Source organism: Gossypium hirsutum, chromosome A11, assembly GCF_007990345.1.
Source record: "Gossypium hirsutum isolate 1008001.06 chromosome A11, Gossypium_hirsutum_v2.1, whole genome shotgun sequence".
Lineage (NCBI taxonomy): Eukaryota > Viridiplantae > Streptophyta > Magnoliopsida > Malvales > Malvaceae > Gossypium > Gossypium hirsutum.
Window position 1 is genome coordinate 4,458,975 of NC_053434.1, and position 22,180 is coordinate 4,481,154.

General features: G+C 33.5%; 3 protein-coding genes across 5 annotated transcripts; 2 read left to right on the plus strand and 1 right to left on the minus strand.

Moving 5' to 3' along the window:
- The first annotated feature begins 20 nt into the window (after positions 1 to 20).
- On the plus strand, positions 21 to 608 carry LOC107911999 (uncharacterized). Its single transcript, XM_016840024.2, has one exon. It carries the CDS (start codon positions 21 to 23, stop codon positions 525 to 527), a length of 507 nt encoding a protein of 168 aa, XP_016695513.2. The 3' UTR covers positions 528 to 608.
- A 6,689-nt stretch (positions 609 to 7,297) lies between these two features.
- LOC107911991 (protease 2) lies at positions 7,298 to 12,290 on the plus strand. 2 transcript variants are annotated; one of them, XM_041080684.1, is made up of 11 exons: positions 7,298 to 7,756; positions 7,991 to 8,169; positions 8,256 to 8,478; positions 8,586 to 8,727; positions 8,817 to 9,017; positions 9,206 to 9,337; positions 9,463 to 9,591; positions 10,144 to 10,559; positions 10,701 to 10,917; positions 11,219 to 11,409; positions 11,504 to 12,290. In XM_041080684.1, the coding sequence occupies exons 1-11, from the start codon at positions 7,377 to 7,379 to the stop codon at positions 11,544 to 11,546; spliced, it is 2,253 nt and encodes a 750-aa protein (XP_040936618.1). In that variant the 5' UTR covers positions 7,298 to 7,376; the 3' UTR covers positions 11,547 to 12,290. The 2 variants fall into 2 exon arrangements, with proteins under 2 accessions (XP_040936618.1, XP_016695504.2); XM_016840015.2 differs by having other exon boundaries at positions 7,302 to 7,756; positions 11,723 to 12,290.
- A 130-nt stretch (positions 12,291 to 12,420) lies between these two features.
- LOC107911992 (methylesterase 10) lies at positions 12,421 to 15,956 on the minus strand. Of its 2 annotated transcripts, XR_005904762.1 has the most exons (5): positions 15,313 to 15,956; positions 15,086 to 15,223; positions 13,198 to 14,762; positions 12,950 to 13,087; positions 12,421 to 12,859 (listed from the first exon to the last, which is right to left on the minus strand). XR_005904762.1 is itself a non-coding variant. In XM_016840016.2 (3 exons), the coding sequence occupies exons 1-3, from the start codon at positions 13,549 to 13,551 to the stop codon at positions 12,578 to 12,580; spliced, it is 774 nt and encodes a 257-aa protein (XP_016695505.2). In that variant the 5' UTR covers positions 13,552 to 13,924; the 3' UTR covers positions 12,421 to 12,577. The 2 variants fall into 2 exon arrangements, 1 of the variants encoding a protein (XP_016695505.2); XM_016840016.2 differs by lacking the exons at positions 15,086 to 15,223; positions 15,313 to 15,956 and having other exon boundaries at positions 13,198 to 13,924.
- Between the last annotated feature and the right edge of the window lie 6,224 nt (positions 15,957 to 22,180).

Sequence of the window (22,180 nt, forward strand, 5' to 3'; positions counted from 1 at the left end):
ATTTCCAAAGGATAGCAAAAATGGCTTCCACAATTTCGCCACCTATATTCCACGCTCTCTGTGTCCACTGTGAGCACACTTCCCACCGTGGACGATCTGTCAAGGTGCATGTTAGTAAACCTGCGCCGGTAGTTTCTCTCTCGAACCGGAGGCAGCTTCTGTTCTTTCTGACTACAACGACGGCACTGACAGTTAGAGAGCGGGAATCGAATGCGGAGGATATTCCGTTGTTCGGTTTTAGAAAGAAGTTGAAGAGCGCGGAGGAAGAAGCGGTGGAGATCGTGAAAGAAGGATTGGAGACGGCGGAGAAAGGGCTGGAGACGGCGGAGAGAGGGATCTTTACAGTGGAGAAAGGGTTGAAGACGGCGGAGAAGAAGATAGAAACAGCTGAAAAGGAGATTGAAAGTGCCGTTGGTTTTGGCGCGTTGGCTCAGGCTGGTGCTGTGGCGGGAGCCGAGTTTCTCGGTGTTGTGGTGGCTACTTCTATTGTTAATGGAGTTTTAGCGGCTGAGGCCCCAAAATCATGATTTTGTTAACGAAATGTAGTTATTTATTTTTATTTTAATTAAGTTTAATTAAATAATACTGGTGCCTATTTTTTTTCCTAACCATATATTTAAATTATAATTCCGTCCAATTATTGTTTTTGTTCAATCGATTAAGAGTTGAAACGTAATGAGAGGATTTTTTTTTAATTGAGTTGAAAATGAAAAAATAATAATATTTTCTAATTGAACCAAAACATGGTAAAGAAAATATTGCTTAACTTAATAAAAATAGAATAATATAATTATTTTGTAACAATTTGATTTTAGCTGGTGTCAAAAAATTCGGTTTTAAAATCGAGTTGATTGGAAATTTAATGAAAATAATTATGTGTTCGGTAAGAAATAATAATAATAATAATATATTAAGTGATAAAATTGATTAAGCTATTAAAAATAGTATACTAAATTATAAAGTAACTAAAATTAGTAAAATTTAATTGAAAAGAATTAAAAGGTTTTAATGTGCAATTTTATCAACGACTATGAAAATATTAAACCAATTATAATTCATGAAAATGTTTTAGTATGATTATATCATCAAAGTCCACTGGCCACCGAAAGTGAAAGAAAGAAAAATTTTGAAAAATTTCCAGGCTTTTGCCGATCCAAAATTCACAAGGTAAGAATGATATTTTTGTGAATTTTTTTTATGGATTTTATATCACGAGAGCTTGGTTTATATGACCCAACTTTTACATTGCTCAATTAGGATGACTTGATGAAACTGTCATCAATGGATTTTAGAGAATTTGAAGCTTGATAATGATGAATTTATTAATTATAGGCTTGGTATATGTTAAGACTAAAGGTAGTAGAAAGTGCTAGATTAAGTTAGAATTTAATTTAAGCTTGTTAGTTAATTTTATGATATTAAAGACTAAACTGAATAAAGTGAAAGTTGTTGAAAAAATTTGATTATAGATTAAAAGTACAAGGTACTTAGTGAATGAATGTGAAGTTAGATTTTAATTCGATCAGAGAGATACAAGCATTTTGGATATTATGATTTAAAAAAGGATTTAATTGTAAATAATACAAATATGGTTGGTTGTTGGTATATCTTTATTAGATGAGGAATTAACCTTAATTCTGTAATCGAATTTGTCGGACGTAGTTAGCGACGAAATTGAAATATCGAGGATCAAAAGCGAAAATAGGTAACGGGCTACGAACTTGATTTAGGTTCAATTGAGTGTAAAAAAAAAAAACTTAATTATTTTCTTTAACAAAATTTGAGAGCTTTATACACTCGCCAAAATTTAAAAAAAGAAAAAGAAAAATCATCTTCATGTATATTCGATATATTTATAAATTTATTGGTATGTTGAATCTCACCTCCGTTCCAGTCAACCATGGTTGTTAAACTTTTTAAAAAAGAAAAATCATCTTCATGTATATTGGATAATTTTATAAATATCTTGCTGCAGCTTATTTAGGATTAATATTTATTTTTAATAATTTTAAGCGAGGTAGAGCAAACAAGTTATCAGATCTGTTTTATGATCGACTTTGAAACCCAAAAGAAAAACTGCTATACATTCACTATTCAAGAACAAAAATAATCTCGATTCAATATAAAATTTATGGGATAATTCGGATTTCACCATCTTTACATTATTTAGGGATAACGATCTTTGAACTCTCCGAAACAAAACCCCATTGCAAATATGTCGAGAACAGAAGAAGGTTGCGACTCTGACGCACCCGAAGAACTTACAAACGAGAAGGGAGAAGAAATAAGAGAAATACAGAAAAGAAAACAAAGGCCAGGTTAACCATTAATTATTTAAAATTGATTTTTTAATATATTGAGTTAAGGTTTTTCTTTTAGAGGATTGTTTGCTTCTTTTTTTTTTTTTTTGTGTGTGTGAAAGAAAGTCGCTAGGCCCAGGGGAGATTTTTGCTCCTCGTTATTGTAGCTAAAGCTGCTTAAGATTTAATGAATTGAAGAGAGCATTGAATCTCGAGACTAAAATATTGAGAGCTCCAGTGCCGGATCCATTTGAAGCCCCAATTTTGAAAGTGCCCTTGTTTTGGTAGGTGGGATTTTATTATACTCGTATTTCTTTTTGTAATTTATAATATGGTTTCAACACAGAGATCCAATTAACATTCACTTGACAGTTTTATTAAATTATTAGCTCCACCTTTCTCAGGTTACTTGCTCTCAATAGGATTAAAGGCGAAATCCATTTTGAGTTTGATCAACTTTCCTTTATTAATTTGAGTTAAAAATCTCAGAGTAAGACGAGCTTTCCTTAAATTACGTTGGATGAAATTGAACTTTTTTTAATACTAATTAAAAAACTATTCCAGTCAGATAATCAAACCTGAATTCGTTTAATCTAAATAGGAACATAAAATATACTGTTATTCTTCATATGCTCCTAGATTCGTGTGAACGAGAAACCATGCATTCCAAATTAAACAGCTCTTCTAAAACAAGAGTGTTACTGTCAAAATCTTTCATCATCATCCATGATCAACAACATTCAAGCCATTTACAGATCCCATGAATTTCTGGGTTTTTACAGAATTTTTAAGGACAAGTGAAAGCATCGCCCAGTTCCATCCACTTTTCTTGAGCTTGTCCGTCGCCGCCAACCAAAGCCTGAAAAGCACGTTTGACTCTGTTTTTGCACTTGTGATGACGGATTCGTCTAAGAACAGCCTCTTTCTCCAGCGCTTCAGGGGATGACCGAGGTGAGGATCTTATCTGGAGTTGGCTGGTGACGATGTTGTTTGGTTGTTGACCATGTTCACTTTCTGGGTTATTCGTATTCATCATCTTCTCATCAGTGACTGCGAAATATGGCTGAGCTTTGTGAATCATGAAATCCATAATTTTCTTCCTTCTGAGAGGTGAGGGAATGGAGGAAGTAATGAAAAATGGAGAATGGAGATACCAGATATGAAGGAGGCGAAATAAGAGGCAAAGGGGACATCCATTTATAGAAGAAAGGTTTGCTATTAATTAATTAAAATTCAGTGGGGGAGTTGGGTTATTTGCCGGTTTTTTTTCTTAATGGGTATTGTTTCAGTTTTCCACTCAAACCAGGGGCGAGTGCGGAGTGGGATACTCTTTAATATAAAATACTGTGGGTTTTTCCATTGAATACCCAAGATCCTACGTTGAAGCTGTAGACTGACACAGAAAGTTATTTGGTTGGCCCACTACAAGCAGCCATGGTGACATCCTTTTGTATTTCGTTTTATTCGACATTTAGCCATCAGATAAACTGATAAATATAAAAAGAGAAAAAAGAAAAAATACAACCCAACAAAAAAAGCATGGCTCACAGGTAAAATCTGGTTATATTTTTCAAGAATATTAAGCAAAGGTTTAGAGTTATAAACTGATAAATATAAAAAGAGAAAAAAGAAAAAATACAACCCAACAAAAAAAGCATGGCTCACAGGTAAAATCTGGTTATATTTTTCAAGAATATTAAGCAAAGGTTTAGACTTAAGATCATACCAATGATAAGCTCAATCATCGGCAGCTTGTAAATACAGTATATGAGAAGAAGAAAAAAGCAGCCAAGTGTAGCCGATAAAACCAACGCACCAAAAGAAGCTATGAAAATCTATAAAGCTTCAGATAACAAAAAAACGACATTATTTAGTATCCAAAGCCTCGTACCCATAACTGAGGTGGCTTTGATCGGAACCCATGCTCATCACGTTCGCTATCAGCACCTAAAAGTTTTCTTTTTATTGCATATTGAGTTAAAAAAAAAAAAGAATCCCAAACTTGATAGTTAAAAACAAGAAGATTGGTTTCCAGAAAAAAAAAACCAAAAAAACAAGAGGGAACTTTATTAGAAAAAAAGAATAAGGAAAACAAAGAACATGAGAAAAAATAAGAGAAGACAATGAAATGGTAGGAATAGAAGCCTACAAAAAATATTGATTCAAACATTATGTGGGTAAGTGTGTTTTTGTATTGATTGATTTTAGCAGTTAACGATTTAACTCTTATTATGTCCTTAATCAATTCCAACAACTCCAGTTCGGATCTTTGTTGGTTCCTAAATTGTCAACAATTCCTTTTCCGCCATATCCAAGCCAGCCTAAGAAGCACTGTAATGAAGGCTTTTCCTTTTAGTTTTGCTTGCAACCATTGTTGCTCACTTGCTCCTGTCTCCAAATCCCAGGTTCCCTGTTTAATTTGCCAAGTTTTAGTATCTCTTGCCAAATTCTTCTAGAGTAAACACTTTCCTCAAACAAGTGGTCTCTAGTTTGTTGACCTAATTTACAAATTATACCACTTTCATCTATGTTCATTCCTCAAGCCCTTACTTTATTTTTTGTAAGCAACCTGTCTAATGTAGCCAACCAAGATATAATTAAATACTTAGGAGTATAAATAGGGCACCGGATGACCATACTCCAAGGCACCTTGCTAGCCTTTGGCCTTATTTCTTGCCAAACCTTACTGACTTGATATCTCTGTCCTTGCAATGGCCAACCTCTTGCTTGATTTATTAAGCACATCAATTTCTTCCAACCCCAGCTACTATTCTGAACTAAAGGCAATTGCATAACATGTCTTCCCCTTAGCATGTAAGCATTAATCCAAGCAATCCACAATGAACCAACTTGGATAAGAATGGGCTAAAGGTGTTAAATTACACATGCCTGTTCCAACTGGCAAGATCTTTAAGAATCAAACCTCCTCCATTTTTCGGCTTACAAATTTGCTCCCAAGTCACTCTAGCTACTTTAACTTTTTCATTTTGTCCTTTCCATAAAAATCTCATACACATTTGATTCACCAACTTAATCGCTTGCTTAGGTAAAAGAAAATGCCATGCCCAATAGTTCTTAATGTGAAACCACATAGCTTGAACCAATTGAGCCTTTCCTGCACAAGGCAAAGTTTTAGCTGCCCACCCATTAACCTTCATGACAACCTTTTCTAGCAAAGGAGCACAATCTTTTACTGTCAATTTCCTCACAAGAAGTGGTACCCAGTGGTACCCCAAATATCTTACTGGTAAACAACCCAATGTAAATTCAGTATCCTGATGCACCTCCTCCAACTCAACTTGAGACATACCAGTTGAGTAAACCTCACTCTTTAAGGATTCAACTTCAACCCATAATGTACAGAACTCCAACAATAGACTCAAGCTCTCCTTTGATAAAAATGAGAAGATCATTTGCAAAACATAAGTTCATCTTTCGGGCCCTAGGCTGGTAATGAAATACTTGGCTAGCTGCTACTTCATCTAGTAACCTTGACAGCACATTCATAGCCCTCACAAATAAGTAAAGGCAGTAAATTTTTTTTATTCCACAAATAACTTTAAAAAATTATTATTATGTCTTTTTTAAATACTTAATTTTTTAATATTTTATTATATCTTATAGGATATTTATCGATCATTAATCTTATTTATGAAATCTAAAATTTTTCTGACAGTGTAGTAAATATTATTCCTATTTACGTATATACAGCTGTAATCCTTTAAAAAAAAAATCAAACTTGTAGTTTGAGTGTTTGAGGATAATTTTCTTTTTGTTTGTATTTGTGAATTATTCAATTTTATTTTGAAATTGGATTAATTATTACGAAACTGAGTTTGAATATTTAACAAATCAAATTTAAATATTTTGATAAAATATGTCAATTTTAATACAAATTGGAAAAATTAAATTCAATCACTTAAATTTAAAGTCAATTAAATTCAATTTAATTTTAAAAGTCAATAATTCAGACTTAATGAACCTAAATCACCTAAACCAATCTGTGTGGTTTAATATATATTTTTTACCCGTAATTAATAATAAAAATATTAATTCAAACTCAAATTGAAATATAAATAATTAAGTTTGTTCCTTAAAAAAAGAAGTTTGTAGCTAAGGTGCTAAGGATAGAGATCAAATTTATTTTTTATGCCAACAACTACATAACCGTGTGCTCACTGTGCAATTGTGAGGTTGAAGTCAATCTTTAGCATCCTTATCCCCTGCCCTAATCATGTTTACTTCTTATTAATTTAACAAGTTTTAATGTATTTAAACTCTATCAAATTCGAGTTTTAAAAACTTGAACTCATCGAGTTTACTCCGAGAGTATCGGTTTGTGGTGGTGAAGGATAGGATCATAGGACACAACTGATGTGCTGACTGTTATTGGGAAAATGCAGCTATCCAATAACTCACTCGCTTAAATTTTACGCAAAAAGTAAAAGCAAAGGACAGATTTATAGGGCATTATTTGGAACTTTGCTCGAAGCAGTAGATCAGAAATTACGATTGCTAAATAGGAAAACAATGGGCAAATTCAGTAGTTTATCACCAAAACTGGGGGCTTCATAAATCTCGATGCAAATCTGTCACTTTCAATCATTTTCTCGGAAATCAAACAGAAAAATAGTAAAAAAGAAATCCACATATCCCAATTTAACCCGTCTTTGATGATTGCATGGAATTTATGACAGCAGGACACGAGAAGCACTGAAGCAATGAAGTTTAACATTCCTCTCTGATGTGTATATATGTGATCATTATTATAATAATTCTAATATATAGAAAATTATCAAGAAACTGATTGCAGAGAGACTAATTTTCCAGAGTCCAAAGAGTGTAGGAACTGAGGGAATATTAGACCCAACTCTTAATAATAACAATTTTGGATATTTTCGGAGATCCATTTAGGATTTGGACAATAATGGATTTATTTTGTTTTGGGCTTTCTTTGAAATAGGAAGAAAATGTCAACGTATTCAAATCCAACCCAATTATAAAAAAGGCCCAAAGCCGAACTACTAAAAAGATTCGCAATTTCTTCAAAACCCTTCACTAAACCCCATCAGTAAAATGTTACGCCACCTCCGAACCACCGTCCGCCACCGTTCCGCCATCATCCTTTGGCACCACCACAACCACTATCACCGCTCAGCCAAGTACAACCCCCCCAAAACCGCAAATCCACCATCCCCACCGAAGCCTCCAAAAGCCCCTCAAAAACCACAAACATTCACTTTCCATGATGTCACTTGGGAAGATTCTTACCCCTGGATGTCTTCTCTCCAAGACAAAGTCGCCATGCGACATATGAACATGTATATGGAACAGGAAGAGAAGTATACTGAAGCTGTCATGTCGGACACTGAACGACTCCAAACTAAGCTCCAGTCTGAGATGGCCTCTCGCTTGAACTTTGATCTCTCTACACCTCCACTCCGTTGGGGTCCATGGTACTTCCTTCAAATTTTCCCTTTTTTGGTTAAGAAAATAGGAGCTGTCAAATGTGGTGTTTTGTAAAATCTTGGGACGATTAGACGAGCAAGTAAAACAAAAAAAGCAAATACCTGTTTTATGTTTCATAGGAGATAATCTTGATGCAAATTCAATGTTTTCAAGTTTCTTATGTTAATGGATGTATGAGAACGATAATTGCTATATTAGTTGGAATCTGAATAAGTTTGCAGGTTGTATTATAGAAGGGTGGAAGAAGGGAAGCAATATCCAGTGCTATGTAGGAGGTTGGCAAGCTTGAACGAGGAGTTCATTTCGCATAAGTCTCCAAGTTCTGGATTTGATTTTACTTCTGGGAAGAGGATTGAACAGAAGCTGCTTGATTACAATCAAGAAGCTGAGAGATTTGGAGGTACTGCAGAAAATGTAAGATTACCCCTCTTCGTTTTTTTGCTTCCGAGACTGCCTTTTGACATTACTTTCTGAATGTATATAAAGGTTATGCTTATGAAGAATTATCTGAGATATCGCCGGACCATAAGTTTCTTGCATACACCATGTATGATAAGGACAATGACTACTTCAAGTTATCTGTGAGAAATTTGAATTCTGGTGCATTATGCAGCAAGCCTCATGCAAATCGTGTTTCGAATTTGGCATGGGTCAAGGATGGGCAGGCGTTGCTCTATGTCATTACTGATGAAAATAAGAGGCCGTATAGGTGAAACTCTGCTGGCTTCATAATCAATTCACTTATCTATTCATTAATTTTTTGGTTGTCAAATGAATTTAACAGTGTTCACTTGGAAATTTGATGTTTTGTTTTAGGATATACTGTAGCATGATTGGATCAACTGATGAAGATGTTTTGCTGCTGGAAGAACAAGATGAAAATGTCTATGTAAACATAAGACACACAAAAGATTTCCATTTTGTGACAGTTAATACATTTTCTCCTACATTTTCTAAGGTAAGAATGCAAAAATGGCATGTAGTCAGCTTGGATTGTTGTAAATGATTATGCTCAAATGGTGTTAACACTTTCTTACCATATTTTAGGTCTTTCTGATAAATGCAGCTGACCCCTTTTCCGGCATGAACTTAGTTTGGGAGAGTGAAGGTATTGTTCACTGCGTTCTCGAGCATCATCAAGGATACCTTTATTTATTCACTGATGCACCCAAGGATGGCCAAATAGTTGATAGTCATTATCTTCTTCGAAGCCCTGTTGATTCTTCATCCAATCCTAGAATTTGGGAGGTTGGTGAATCTAATATGACTTCCTTCATATCTTTTTCTTTTGTCCCCTAGTTCATAAATGCACCTTTTTTCCCTATTGCACTGAGGTGGAATGATATGTGCTCACACCCGTAGACACTTCTTGCTCTGTTAAATTCTACCCATGCTCGCTTTGTTATTTAAGTAATCTCATGTCTTATGGACCACAGAATGTATTCATTGCTGATCAAAACTTGGTCATAGAGGATGTTGATTTCTGCAACTCGCACTTGGTTCTTATTACAAGGGAAGGTCGAAAATATGGAATCTGCTCTGTTGCTCTACCATTACCTGGTTGGAAGGTAGGAAATATATATTTTTGTGCTTACCTCTTATACTCCATCTCCCTTCCTTTAACCCCCTTGTTACCCTTTCTCTTTATGGCATTCTTACATATACTCTCTTCCTGTCTTCTGTTTTATTGCAGCAAGCCGTTCATCTGAGAGAGCTTCAGCCTCATTTCCTTCCTCTTCCAAAACATGTTTGTAACATTTCTCCTGGGCCAAACTATGACTACTACTCCAAAACTATGCGCTTCACAATATCATCACCTGTGGTATGTAGATGACTACCTTCTGAACAGTATTTAGCTCTTAATGTAGAACGGCTATTCCCTTATCATCTCTACTTATTAGTAATTTTATAGGAGTTTGATGAATGGATCCTACATATGCATTGGTTAGAAACAAAGAAAGCTTAATGGAGCTATAAATGTCTGGTGTCAGTGATGGAAGATATGTTTCTTCTATTGTTTGTGATTTAGGTTTTATGTTTTGAATATTAGTTGCTTAAACCAACTTGTTTCCTGGCTGGCTTCTAGGGATAAACATTTATTGTTATGATTTGGATTGATACTTACTTGATTTGAATACGGTCAAGCAACTGTTCATGTTTCTCCTCTAGGATGAGTAAAATATGACATTGAGTAGCTTATATGGCAGCATTTTCATTCATGATTTTAAGTAATATTGTTAGTTATGTGTCTATACTTTTTCACATCATGTTTATTACTTTATCCATGTTTATTGTCATGGTTTTCCTGCCATATATGTTAAAATTAGTCAAATTTTCATCAATATTGATATTCCTAATTTTTAATTATTGACAGATGCCTGATGCTGTGGTTGATTATGATTTATCAAATGGCAAGTGGAATATTGTTCAACAGCAAAATATGCTTCATGAAAGAACCCGGATTTTGTATGGTACAGCGTTGTCTTCAGCCATTGCTGAGAAGACAACAAATGTGAAATTTTCTTCTATGAATGATGTCAAATCTGAAGACGGAAACTTGTGGAATGACCTTTCTGAATTTTATGCTTGCGAACATCACGATGTCTCTTCTTATGATGGGGCTATGGTTCCTTTAACTATTGTTTACTCACGCAAAAATAGAAAGGATAACCAAAGCCCTGGATTACTTCACGGACATGGAGCTTATGGTGAAATACTTGATAAACGGTGGCGTAGTGAGTTGAAAAGTCTTCTTGATCGCGGTTGGATTGTTGCTTATGCTGATGTAAGGTTTGTTTCCCATTACGATTATAGTAGTTCTTCCTGGCTATCACTGCCTTCAGTTTTCTATAGCTAATTTATGTCAAGAAAAAAAAAAAAGATTGCATACATAACAATTTTTTCTTGGTTTATGGGTGGTATGTCTTGCAGAGGTGGTGGTGGTGGTGGTAAGAAATGGCATCATGATGGCCGACGCACAAAGAAACAGAATTCAATCAAAGATTACATCTCTTGTGCAAAGTACCTTGTTGAAAAAGAGATTGTGCAAGAAAACAAGCTTGCTGGTTGGGGATATAGTGTTGGAGGACTCCTGGTTGCCTCCGCCATCAATTGCTGCCCAGATTTATTCCGTGCTGCAGTTTTGAAGGTTTGAAAAATCTTCTCTTTTGCTTTTGTGTCTGCTCCCGTATGCTTGCTGCATAGTCTTAATTTGCTTGTGTTGACTAGACACATTTGTTTTCAGCATTCTTACGAGTCTTTCCACTATTATTAATCCTTTTTTGTGTTTTATGGGTAAGAAAAGGTAAAACAGACTGTAACATTTTTCACTATTTGTCTTCTAGGATATATGTACTAGGTAATTTAGAATATCATATGGGTATAAGCTGGTTTTGTTATTTTATTTTATAGTTCTATGTAAACTTATTTCATCCTTTGATCTGTTTCAGGTTCCTTTTTTAGATGCAACCAACACTCTGCTATACCCCATTTTACCTCTGACGGCTGCCGATTATGAAGAGTTTGGTTACCCTGGGGATATTGATGAGTTTCATGCCATAAGGAAATTTTCTCCATATGACAATATTCAGAAGGATGCTCTTTATCCAGCTGTATTAGTCTCCTCATCCTTCAACACACGGTACGTAGCCCTTCTTGTAGCTGTGTCGTGTTTTGTTCAGTTATCTGAACTTCCAATTTTTCGACACTGATAAACTAAAAGATATGCCATCCAGAGAAAAAGGGATGCATGAACTTGTGAGCTTAACTGACGATTGAACAGCAGCATATAGATACACTTGGGACTTCAGAAATTCATTCTTGATCAAATCTGTTTGTGCTTGTAAATGGAAGTGCTGACTATTAGTACTACATTGAGCCTTCTAGTTGATGATATATTTTTCCCTTGTAATTGAAGTAGGCAATAATCCCTTTCTGTTCTGACATTTTTTCAGATTTGGAGTTTGGGAAGCGGCAAAATGGGTCGCTCGAGTTCGTGAACAAACTATTTATGACCCCAAACACCCCATTCTACTTAATCTAATGATAGATATTGTAGAGGAAAATAGATATCTTCAATGCAAAGAGTCAGCTCTGGAGACTGCATTTCTTTTAAAGACAGTGGATTCATAGGTTTGGCTTTTAGAATTCCATCCCATGATTCTGCCACTATCTTCTGCAATGCATGGAAGCTACAAGGTTGGGGTATATATATCTGCTGTGCCGTGGCTGAACTAAGATAATACCAATCACCTTTTACTCAACATGCTCGCACCCATTGCAGGGAAAAACGATTGGAATTTGTCTGGTCGCTTTGGGTTTATATGGATTTGGAATCTGCTTTCTTTATGTCATGATAATAGCCCCTTATTCAAGTGGTTCATCATGCTAAAGCAGCCATTGATTTTTTGGCCTTATGTTGCTTTCATTCATTGAGATCATTACTTTGTTATCTGTAAATGTCAGTGTACCTTATCCCTTACGTAACATCAATGCTAAAACACTAAAAAAATCCTTGAAGAACTTTGATTATGTGTGTATTTGTATTAGACCTAAATAAGCTTTTAATTTTTAATCAAATAATGTTTTATTTTATGCAAAAGATTGTTTATGTTAAGGACTTAAATAGGTATATAAAAAGGATAAAACTTTATTTCGACAGGAATTTAAAGAACTATTTTTATTGACAGATAATTATTATAAGTTGCTTATAAAAGTTACGAGTATTAAAACTTGATTCCGTACATCATAGAACACTTGTTTTATTTATTGATTACGAAGTTGGCTAAGTGAAATATTTGATGGTAGAATCAGTTATACTTCTCAGCAACTTCTTGGAGACATTTGCAGACCTCCTGGGGTTTGGAAAACATGGGCATATGATCGGCACCAGCTATGAATTTCACATCATCTGTAGGGCTATTTTCGATGTACCATTTCTGCAAGCTTTCTTTTATCAGCAAATCATCTTTGCAAACTATATAAACCCGATCAACAGATCCGAATTTCTCTTTTGATAGCAGAGATTCCTTGGACAAATCTTTCATGAACCACTTTCCTTGTCTCAGCAACGTGTTGGCCAATTCTATATCCTACAAATTCCAACAAAGCATTATACCATCAGCACCCACAAAACACGTTCATCTAATAACCATTTATTTATAGAGATGAAATAAACTAACCTCTTTTGGTGAGAGTTGATAAACCATTGCCTCCATGTATTTTGGTCCAAATAAGGCATGAGTTGGTGGATTTTCCGACCCATCTTCAAACAATAACTGGAAATCCATGAGCGGCTCCGCCATAACCCTTCTGAAGTACTATCTTCCACACAAAAATTCAACCCAAGTTCAAATCCGAACAAAAGATTACTAAAACACAGACATACATGAACATACAAACGCATAGCCTTCTTCATATATATTATTACCTCAGCTACTCCAGTCGCAATAGAAGAATCATGATTCGGCATAAAAGCTGTGAGATAAACAGCGGCCAATACTTTCATGGGGAAGCTTTCCATGGCTAAGGAAATGATAACCCCACCGTAACTGTGACCCACTAGTATCACTTTCTCGTCTTCAGGCAAAGAGGCCATTAATGCCATTAATGGCTCCGCATAATCGGACAAGGAAGCCAAGTCAGTGATGGTCTTGGGGTTGATTCCACTGGCACCAAGATCCAAGGGAGTGACACGGTGGCCGCCTGATTTGAGCAGCGACACAATCTTGTACCAACACCAAGCTCCATGACACATACCATGAACTAGAACGAAGTGTGTCATAGTTTCCCTTTCCTTTTTCTTTTCTATCTCAATATTTCCTGTTAGCTCCTTCAATTATTTGCAAGGGAGCTTTATCTAATGCTGGCCAACCTGTTGAACAGGCTGCTCAATATTAAAATGATTTCTTCAACTTTTGATGATGAGTTAACCCAAGCAATGAAACCCAAATGAAACAAAGTTGCAATAGAAAATCTGCTCTTAGTACCTACCCACTTTCTTAACAGTTTGTCTTGCCTTGTGAATTAGAACAAAATGTTTCATGGTTATTAGCCGCTTCAATTATTTGCAAGTGGGCTTTATCTAATGTTGGCTAGCTTCGTGCCATCTCAAACAATAGGTTGAACCAAAAATCAATGATTTGTTAACCTTGATAAACATGCTGGTTAAAAAAAATATATTTGCTATTATTGGATGTTTGATAAGGTCGTACTGCTTCTCTTTCTTGTTTTTTGCTATTATTGGATGTGCTTGCTTTGCTTTGCTTTGCTTTGTGTGATAAAGAGAATTTGCTTTCGAATTGGATACATTAGTGATTATTATGACCTTTCTTCTCTTACCCTTTTTTCTACGTACTTTCTTTGAAAAAGTGATTAATATATTATTATTTATAAATTTATAAATAATTCTTTTTTGTATAAGTGGACTGTATATTTTCCTCCAATGTCATGATGACCTATAGGAAAAATGATTAATTGTGATATCAAAATCTTAAAAATTTCAACAAATTTTTGTACTTTTTTCAACACTTTTTTCACCATCAAACTTTCTAGTTTGATTGTAGATTTTACTTTTTGAAGTTTTACTGTATTTTTATTGAATTAAACTTCAAATTTATTATTCTTAGGTAATTGATTACATAATTCAAATCATGTTTGAGTGGTGAACACCCTAATTATCATGCCAAATTATCAAGATAAATTCTTTAATTATCAATTATATTGGTGAGCAACCTCTTGGAGGTATTTGCAGAGCTCATGAGGCTTGGAGAACATGGGCATATGATCCGCACCAGCTATGGATTTCACATCCTCTGTTGGGCTGTTTTCAATGTACCATTTCTGCATACTTTCTTTCACCAACAAATCATCTTTGCAAACTATATAAACCCGATGGATGGATCCGAATTTCTCTTTGCTTAGCAGAGATTCGTTTGCTAAATCTTTGAGGAATATTTTTCCTTGTCTCATCAACGTCAAACCCAGTTGTATATCCTACAACATAACCACTCAACAACCAATCATTTATGCAGATCAGACTGGTTTTTCTTTTAATGACTTTAGGATCACAATAACTTCGTTTAGTTTGATTTTGACAATACAATTTCTTTCTAAAAAAAAGTTAAAATTAATACCATAAAATTTTAACTTTGAAAAATAAAGGGTAAATTACATATAAGATCATTAAACTATTTTAAATTTATATTTTAATCATTCAATTTAAAAAAAATACAAAATTTGTTTAGGTCAAATAAAAACTTTCAAATATAAAAATAAAATCAAGCTAAATGCACACTTTTCTGAGAGGCTAAACTGACCTCTTTTGGTGAGAGATGGTAAACCTTTGCCTCCGTGTATTTTGGTCCAAATAAGGCACGAGTTGGTGGACTTTCTGATCCATCATCAAACCATACCTGGAAATCCAAGAGCGGCTCCGCCATAATACGTTTCAAGAGCTTCCACAAAACATTTAATCCAAGTTTAAACCCCCGATAAAAAGATAACTAAAACACAACATACAAAGGCACAGTGTTCATATATTTACCTCCCTTAATCCGGTTGCAATAGGATAATCATGATTCGGCATCAAAGCTGCCACATAAACAGCGGCCAATACTTTCTTGGGGAAGCTTTCCATGGCTAAAGAAATTATAACCCCTCCATAACTATGACCCACTAACATCACCTTCTCGTCTTCAGGCAAAGAGGCCATTAATTCCATCAGTGGTTGCGCATAATCGGACAAGGAAACCAGATCAGTGATGGTCTTGGGATTGGTTCCACAGGCACCAAGATCCAAGGGAGTGACACGGTGGCCGCCTGATTTGAGCAGCGACACAATCTTGTACCAACACCAAGCTCCATGACACATACCATGAACTAGAACAAAGTGTGACATAGTTTCCCTATTCTTTTCTATCTCAATATTTCCTGTTAGCTGCTTCAACTATTTGCAGAGGAGCTTTATCTAATGCCAGCCAACCTGTTGAACAGGCTGCTCAATACTAAAATTCTGCTATTGGGACCTGCCCGTTTTAGTAACAGTTTCTCTTACCTGATGATCTTTTGTAATTTTCTGTGGTGAATGAATATCTTTTAACAAAAAAAAATGTTTAAATAAGAAAAATAGGATAAGTTTTTTGAGAAGGAGTCGTTTCTGACTAACAGACAAATTTGTTCATTACACTCTTTTTCTTGTTTTAGTTGTAGATAAATACTAAAGTTTCGAAAATAAATTTGAAATGATAAAAAAATTGAAAGGTATAATTGAAAATCAAAAAGAAAAAATAAAATATTTTAAAAATATATCATTTTTAACTAAAATAATTTTTTTCCTCATTTCTCTCTTTCCAAATAATCATTTTTTTTCTCTTATTTTTCTTTCTTATTTATTTTTCTTACTTTTCATTCCTTTATGAAAATATAGTTACGTTAATTTCTGAAAAATAAACTAATTTTCTAGAAAAATTGATATTTTTTTTATGTTTGAATAATCTTGCGTGAAATATTTTCTGTTGTCCGGTAAAATCTCTCGAAATCATTTTGTAAAATTTCTTCTTAATGAAATGCATAACATAGTACAATCTCCTTTTGACAATCGAAATATATTTTATAATAAAATAATATATTGTAATAATTAATATCATAAATAAATTTAATTACAAATAATATCTAATTGAGCTTTATTTAAATTATATAAGAGTGCATATTGATACTTCAGAGTTGCAATGGATAGTTGAAGCTAAGTAGTAAACAAATATTCATAATTTATACTAGTTTAAAATATGTTATAAGTCATTATACTCTTTGTAAATTTAAAATTTAGTCTTTAAAATTTTATTTTTAGGAATTCAGTCCGACTTTTTAGATTTCAAAATTCAGGTTCAATTGTTAACACTATTAAAAATATTTTGTTAAATTCAGGCTTATTAAAACATCATTTTTTTAACTACGTGGCTACCAAGCGAGTATTTTTATTTAAAAATGTCACATCAATAAAATTGACAAAAAAAATTAATAATATTAACAATTAGACCTAAATTCTGAAATCTGAAATGTAGGGGACTAAATTCTTAAAAGGAAAAGTACAATAATTAAATTCTCAATTTATGAAAAGTAGATAAACTTATGGCATACTTCAACCTTGATATTATAAAACATTTATTATTAATATATTTATAATTGTAATGTATATTTATTATTAAATGATTACTATAAATATTTTTCAATAATATATGAATAATATTGTTTAAATTTAAAATTATTATTTTTAATTTTTTTATTAAAATAAAATTGTAATATTGAATAAGTATTAACGTAGTAAATTATATAAATTATATTGATAATTTATTGTATTATTAATATAAATAATTAAATATATATATATTCAATAATATTGAAAAATATAATATTTTATATTAATAATTTAAATATTTTTAAGATTAAAAGTAAAATTTTATTATTAATATAATATTATTAGGCTTAATTTAAGTTAATTTTTATATAAAAATAAAATTACTCATGAAAGAATTTTTTTTGTAAATTAACTTATATTTTTTCAGAAAAAATAATTTATTTTCTGTTGATTTATAAATTATTTTTTATTTATCTAACTTGTTGACATAAAATAAATATATAAAAATGTAAAAATTATTTCTCGTAAATAATTTACTGTGAAACAAACTCACCATAAATTATTGCAATGAGAAGGTGCTTGCAGTTCAAGAGGACCCACAGCTTCATCAATGTTGCCAGTCTTTTCCCCCTAATTTCTTTGTTACAAAATATTTGCATTATGGTTCACACTCCACACTCCGCAGTTTCTTCTTTATTAAGTAATATTTATTTTTGCATTAGGGTCTACACTCCGCAGTTTCTTCATTACGTAATATTTATATTTGCATTATGGTCCACAACCGCATTTGCTATTTAATAGGGTGATGTGATTGAATATAGTGTGATTATCATTACCCATTAATTATCATTAAAAAACATTCTCAGTATTTATTAATAATATGTTTAATCTAATTAATTTACTAAAAATATCTCTCTCTCTATATATATATATGAAAGGCATAGTGGGGAAGAGAAAAATAAATTTTAGATCATTCCTTGGGTTTTTTACCTCAATATTATAAAAAAAATTTTATACACCAAAATAGGTTGTCGGCTAGATTAATTACGAAAATAGTATATTTTTTTAGGTCGTGCCTACCTGACAGGCACAACCGATTTTTTAATATTAATTTTTTTTCGTTTAAAAATTATTATTATATTTTTTTTTCGGGTTAGTATACAACCTGTGTATATTGAAGCATACATACATGTTGTGCCTTCTTGGTAGGCACAACTGGTGGGGCCCACATGCTTAATTTTTCCCCTATATATTCCCTCGAAAATCAGATGAAGAACATATAGAAAATTTAGCAGCAAAATAGAAGTAAGAAGAGAGTGAGAAGAAGGAAAGAAAGGAAAGCAAGAAGAAGGATAAGGTATTTTAATTTATTTAATTTTAAATAGAATGTAGAATTTTGTTAGAAATTTTATTATTTAAAAGTTTGTTAGATTAATAATTTTGTTAGCTTCTGAATGAAAAATTTTGCTTTAAAAATTTTATGTAACTTTTTTCCTATTCGAAACTATTTTGAGAATTTTAAAATTTTTTTAACAGATCTAGTATTGAATATGGAGAATCAGTTTTTCATATGCGTTTATTTTGATAGAGAAATTTTGACAACAAGCGTAGGATGTATATTTGAATGTCGCAAACAAGTAGCAATGAGATTCAATAGAAATATCTCTTTTGATGATATGAAGGAAAAAATTAGTGAAAAAATTTATAAACGTTGTGGGAGAAGGATCTCGAAACTTTTCTACAAGTTTCCAGTTTCGACGGATCCCATAAAATTCACCGAAATGGAACTTGTAGACGATGAAGACGTGGAAACAATAGTTGCTCTTTATTGTAGGACTTGGAGCAACCAAAATGCACCGATTCAGTTATTTGCTGAGTTAGCTGGTGTGGAGGAAACTGAAGATGCCACTCCATTAGGTGAAGAAGATGGAGCTCAAGAACCGTGTATAGTGGTTCCGGTATCATACGTTGGTAGTCAATCAACTATACATGGGATCGACATTGATCTTAATGCTTCACTCGAGACTGCTGTGGTTGGTGATGATGTATACAATAGTAGTGATCCTTCTGATCATGAAGTCGATAGTGAAAGTGATCCCGACGTGGATGAGGTCCCGGATGATATTGACGATGAAGGCGTGAATGAGGAAGTAAATGTTAATGCGTCTTCAGTCGGGAACCAGATTCGTCATATTGTGATACATAATGTTCCTGGGGTACACATGTCTCGGATAGACCCCGATGCGGCGGATGTAGCCGAGTTCCCAGAGTACCCTGAAATACAATTTGCTCATCGGATGGCCGTATATTGTGATCCTGAGGAGTTGTTCATGGGCCACATATTCGAAAATAAGGAAGAGTGCGTATTTTCCATTAAACGGTATAGTATGAATATATCAGTAGACTATAAAGTCGTCGTGTCTAAACCGACATTATATATTGGAGTGTGTTAGAAGTCAGCGGAAGGCTGCAATTAGCGGATACGAGCTGTATTTATCCAAAAGTCACAGATGTGGGAGAGACGAAAATTTGTTGGGCCTCACACATGCACTTCATCACGTATGACAGAAGATCATCGAAAACTTGATTCCAAAACTATCTATACGTGCATCATGCCAATGGTTGAAGACATGCCGACCATTAAGGTTTCGGTACTGATTGCCGAAATACAGGCATGATTCCAGTATCAAGTGTCATACCGGAAGGCATGGATAGCTAAACAGATGGCAATGGAGCAATTGTACGGAGATTTCGATGCATCATATAATGAGTTGCAGGGTTGGATTGCCGCTATGAGGGAGTACGTACCAGGGACTGCCATTGAGTTGCAGACACAACCTTATTATGGTCCGGATGAGCAACTAGAATCGAGAAAAATAATTTTCTAACGGATGTTCTGGACGTTTGGTCCATGTGTATGTGCATTTCCCCACTGCAAGCTGTTTGTGCAAGTAGATGGGACATGGCTATACGGTAAATATACACAAATCTTACTTCTTGCGATTGCTTAGGACGGGAACAATAACGTGCTCCCGATTGCGTTTGCCATCGTAGATAAAGAGAATATGGAGTCGTGGGAATTCTTCCTTACAAACCTGCGGAGGTATGTTGTTAGTAATATTAGTATTTTCATCATCTCCGATAGAGGGAAATAATTAATTGCCGCCATTAGGCGTTCCGGTGTGCCATAGAGATCTGTTTACTGCATACGGCACATTGCGTCTAACTTTCATCGAGATTATAAGAATGCAGACTGGAAGAGACAAGTTGTGAAAATGGGTAAAGAATAACCTTATCCTTTCAATATATAACCTAATGTTTTGTGATGAGACTGCAACTTGTATTTTCTTAATACATACACAGCGTACAAGCTTGAGCCACACATTTTCCGGCAAAGAATGACTCGACTTGAGAATGACATGGAAGGTCAAACGAACACATCTTTCCGACAATGGTTGGGTACCATGGAGCCGTGGCAATGGGCTCAAAGTTTTAACGAGGGCTTTCGTTACGGTCAAATGACCACAAACTTGGTAGAGGGCATCAACGCTGTGTTATTGAAAACACGACATCTTCCGATTTCATCTGTCTTTTCGGCTACATTCTACAGGTTGGCTACCTTGATGCCAAGAATGGGTCAGCAACAAGTCAACCAGATGGAGGCAGACACGTGTTAATCGAATATGTCAGGGATGCAATGGTTGCAAACCGTCGGATGGCGAGGTCGATGAATGTAGAAGTATATTCACGACGTAATGAAACGTTTCGCGTTACAGAGACCATCGGTCGTCAACCCGGTATACCACCTAGGTCCTACGGAGTTAATCTCCGAAATAGACGGTGCGATTGTAGGAGGTTTCAGACACTTCATTATCCTTGTGCACATGTTGTAGCAGCTTGTGCTAAAGTCTTGCTCAATGTAGATCAATTTATCGATGAAGTGTATACCCTCGAACACACGTTGTGTGTATGGGAGAATGAGTGTAATGACCTGAAATTCACGAGTACCGAAAAAGTGAGTTATAGGGCCTCCGTCTTAGTGAAATAAGTTCGAAAATAATTATTAAAAATATTTATGAGCCTAGTGGTGTGTCTAATTAGGATCTAATTAAGTGAATTTAGCTTAATTTAGAGTAAGTAATAAAAAGGATTAAATTGAATAAAGGGTAAAAGTTTAATTATAAAGCAATAGAAAATAAAAAGGATTAAAATGGCAATTAAGCCATTGACTACAAATGAGGTGGCATATTGGTGAAATAAAATCAAAGATTTTTTTAGGTTTTATATATTATAATGATTATTATTATGGTTTTATATTAAATTGTTATGATTATTTAATTGATAATATATTATAAATAAATTAAATAGAAGACAATTGTATGGTAATAGAATATACATGTGTAAGAATTGTATGGGTACATTTGTAATTTAAATATTTAATTACTTATAATTTAAGTATAAAAATATTTTATAATTATTAATTGTATTAATTAAATCATGAGATTTTTATTTAATAAGCAAATTAGATAATGACATTTGTAATAATATAAATATGTACACTTGTTATATAATTATTAATTTACTTAATATTAAAGTAAAATATATTTTAATATATTATATTAATATTATATTATGTTAATAAAATAATAAAGTATAAAAGAATTAAAGAAATAAAGAAACAAAAGGAAATAGAAACAGAGTTGAAAACGGGAAGCAGGGGAGAAAAAGAGAAAGAAAAAGGGAAAGAAAAATAAAAGAGAAAACTAAGGATTTGAAGCTTGGAGTTAATTTGGTAAGTCAATTAAGTCCTTTTTAGTTAATTTTGATGTTTTAGGAGCTTTGAAACAAGATTTTGATGAAATTAAGTTGATAGTTCAAGAGTTCATATGTTTCCAAGTAGGGTTCATGTTGGAAAAATTATGGAATTAGGGATTTAATTGAATGAATTCTAAGTTAGAATTGATTAAGGGATTAAATTGTAAACTAGGCTATAAGTTTTATGTTGTAGGGACTAAATTGAAGAAATTTCGAAATTAGGGAAATATGCTGGAAATTTTATAGTTAAATACAAGTTTAGACAAAATTTGAATAGAAAAAGAGAGTGAATTGGATTAAGAAAATAATTAAGTTTAGTTAGGATTAAATTGGGAATAAGGTAGGAGTTGTTTAGAAATTTAATTATTTATTATAATTAATGCTGTAAATAATAATGTAAATTACTATTATTTTCGTAGCCAACAAAGAACCGGAAGCATCAGCATCGAAAGGAAAGGAGAAA

Bases quoted from the DNA above. Each gene is read 5' to 3' on its own strand.
- LOC107911992 (XM_016840016.2), bottom strand. From the start codon at position 13,551: ATGACACACTTCGTTCTAGTTCATGGTATGTGTCATGGAGCTTGGTGT. The intron at 13,088-13,197 runs GTAATAATATAT...TGTGGAAGATAG, and splicing joins TTGCGACTGGAGTAGCTGAG to TACTTCAGAAGGGTTATGGC. The intron at 12,860-12,949 runs GTTAGTTTATTT...TGGAATTTGTAG, and splicing joins ATCAACTCTCACCAAAAGAG to GATATAGAATTGGCCAACAC.
- LOC107911991 (XM_016840015.2), top strand. From the start codon at position 7,377: ATGTTACGCCACCTCCGAACCACCGTCCGCCACCGTTCCGCCATCATC. The intron at 9,592-10,143 runs GTATGTAGATGA...AATTATTGACAG, and splicing joins TCACAATATCATCACCTGTG to ATGCCTGATGCTGTGGTTGA. The intron at 11,410-11,722 runs GTACGTAGCCCT...ACATTTTTTCAG, and splicing joins TCCTCATCCTTCAACACACG to ATTTGGAGTTTGGGAAGCGG.
- LOC107911999 (XM_016840024.2), top strand. From the start codon at position 21: ATGGCTTCCACAATTTCGCCACCTATATTCCACGCTCTCTGTGTCCAC.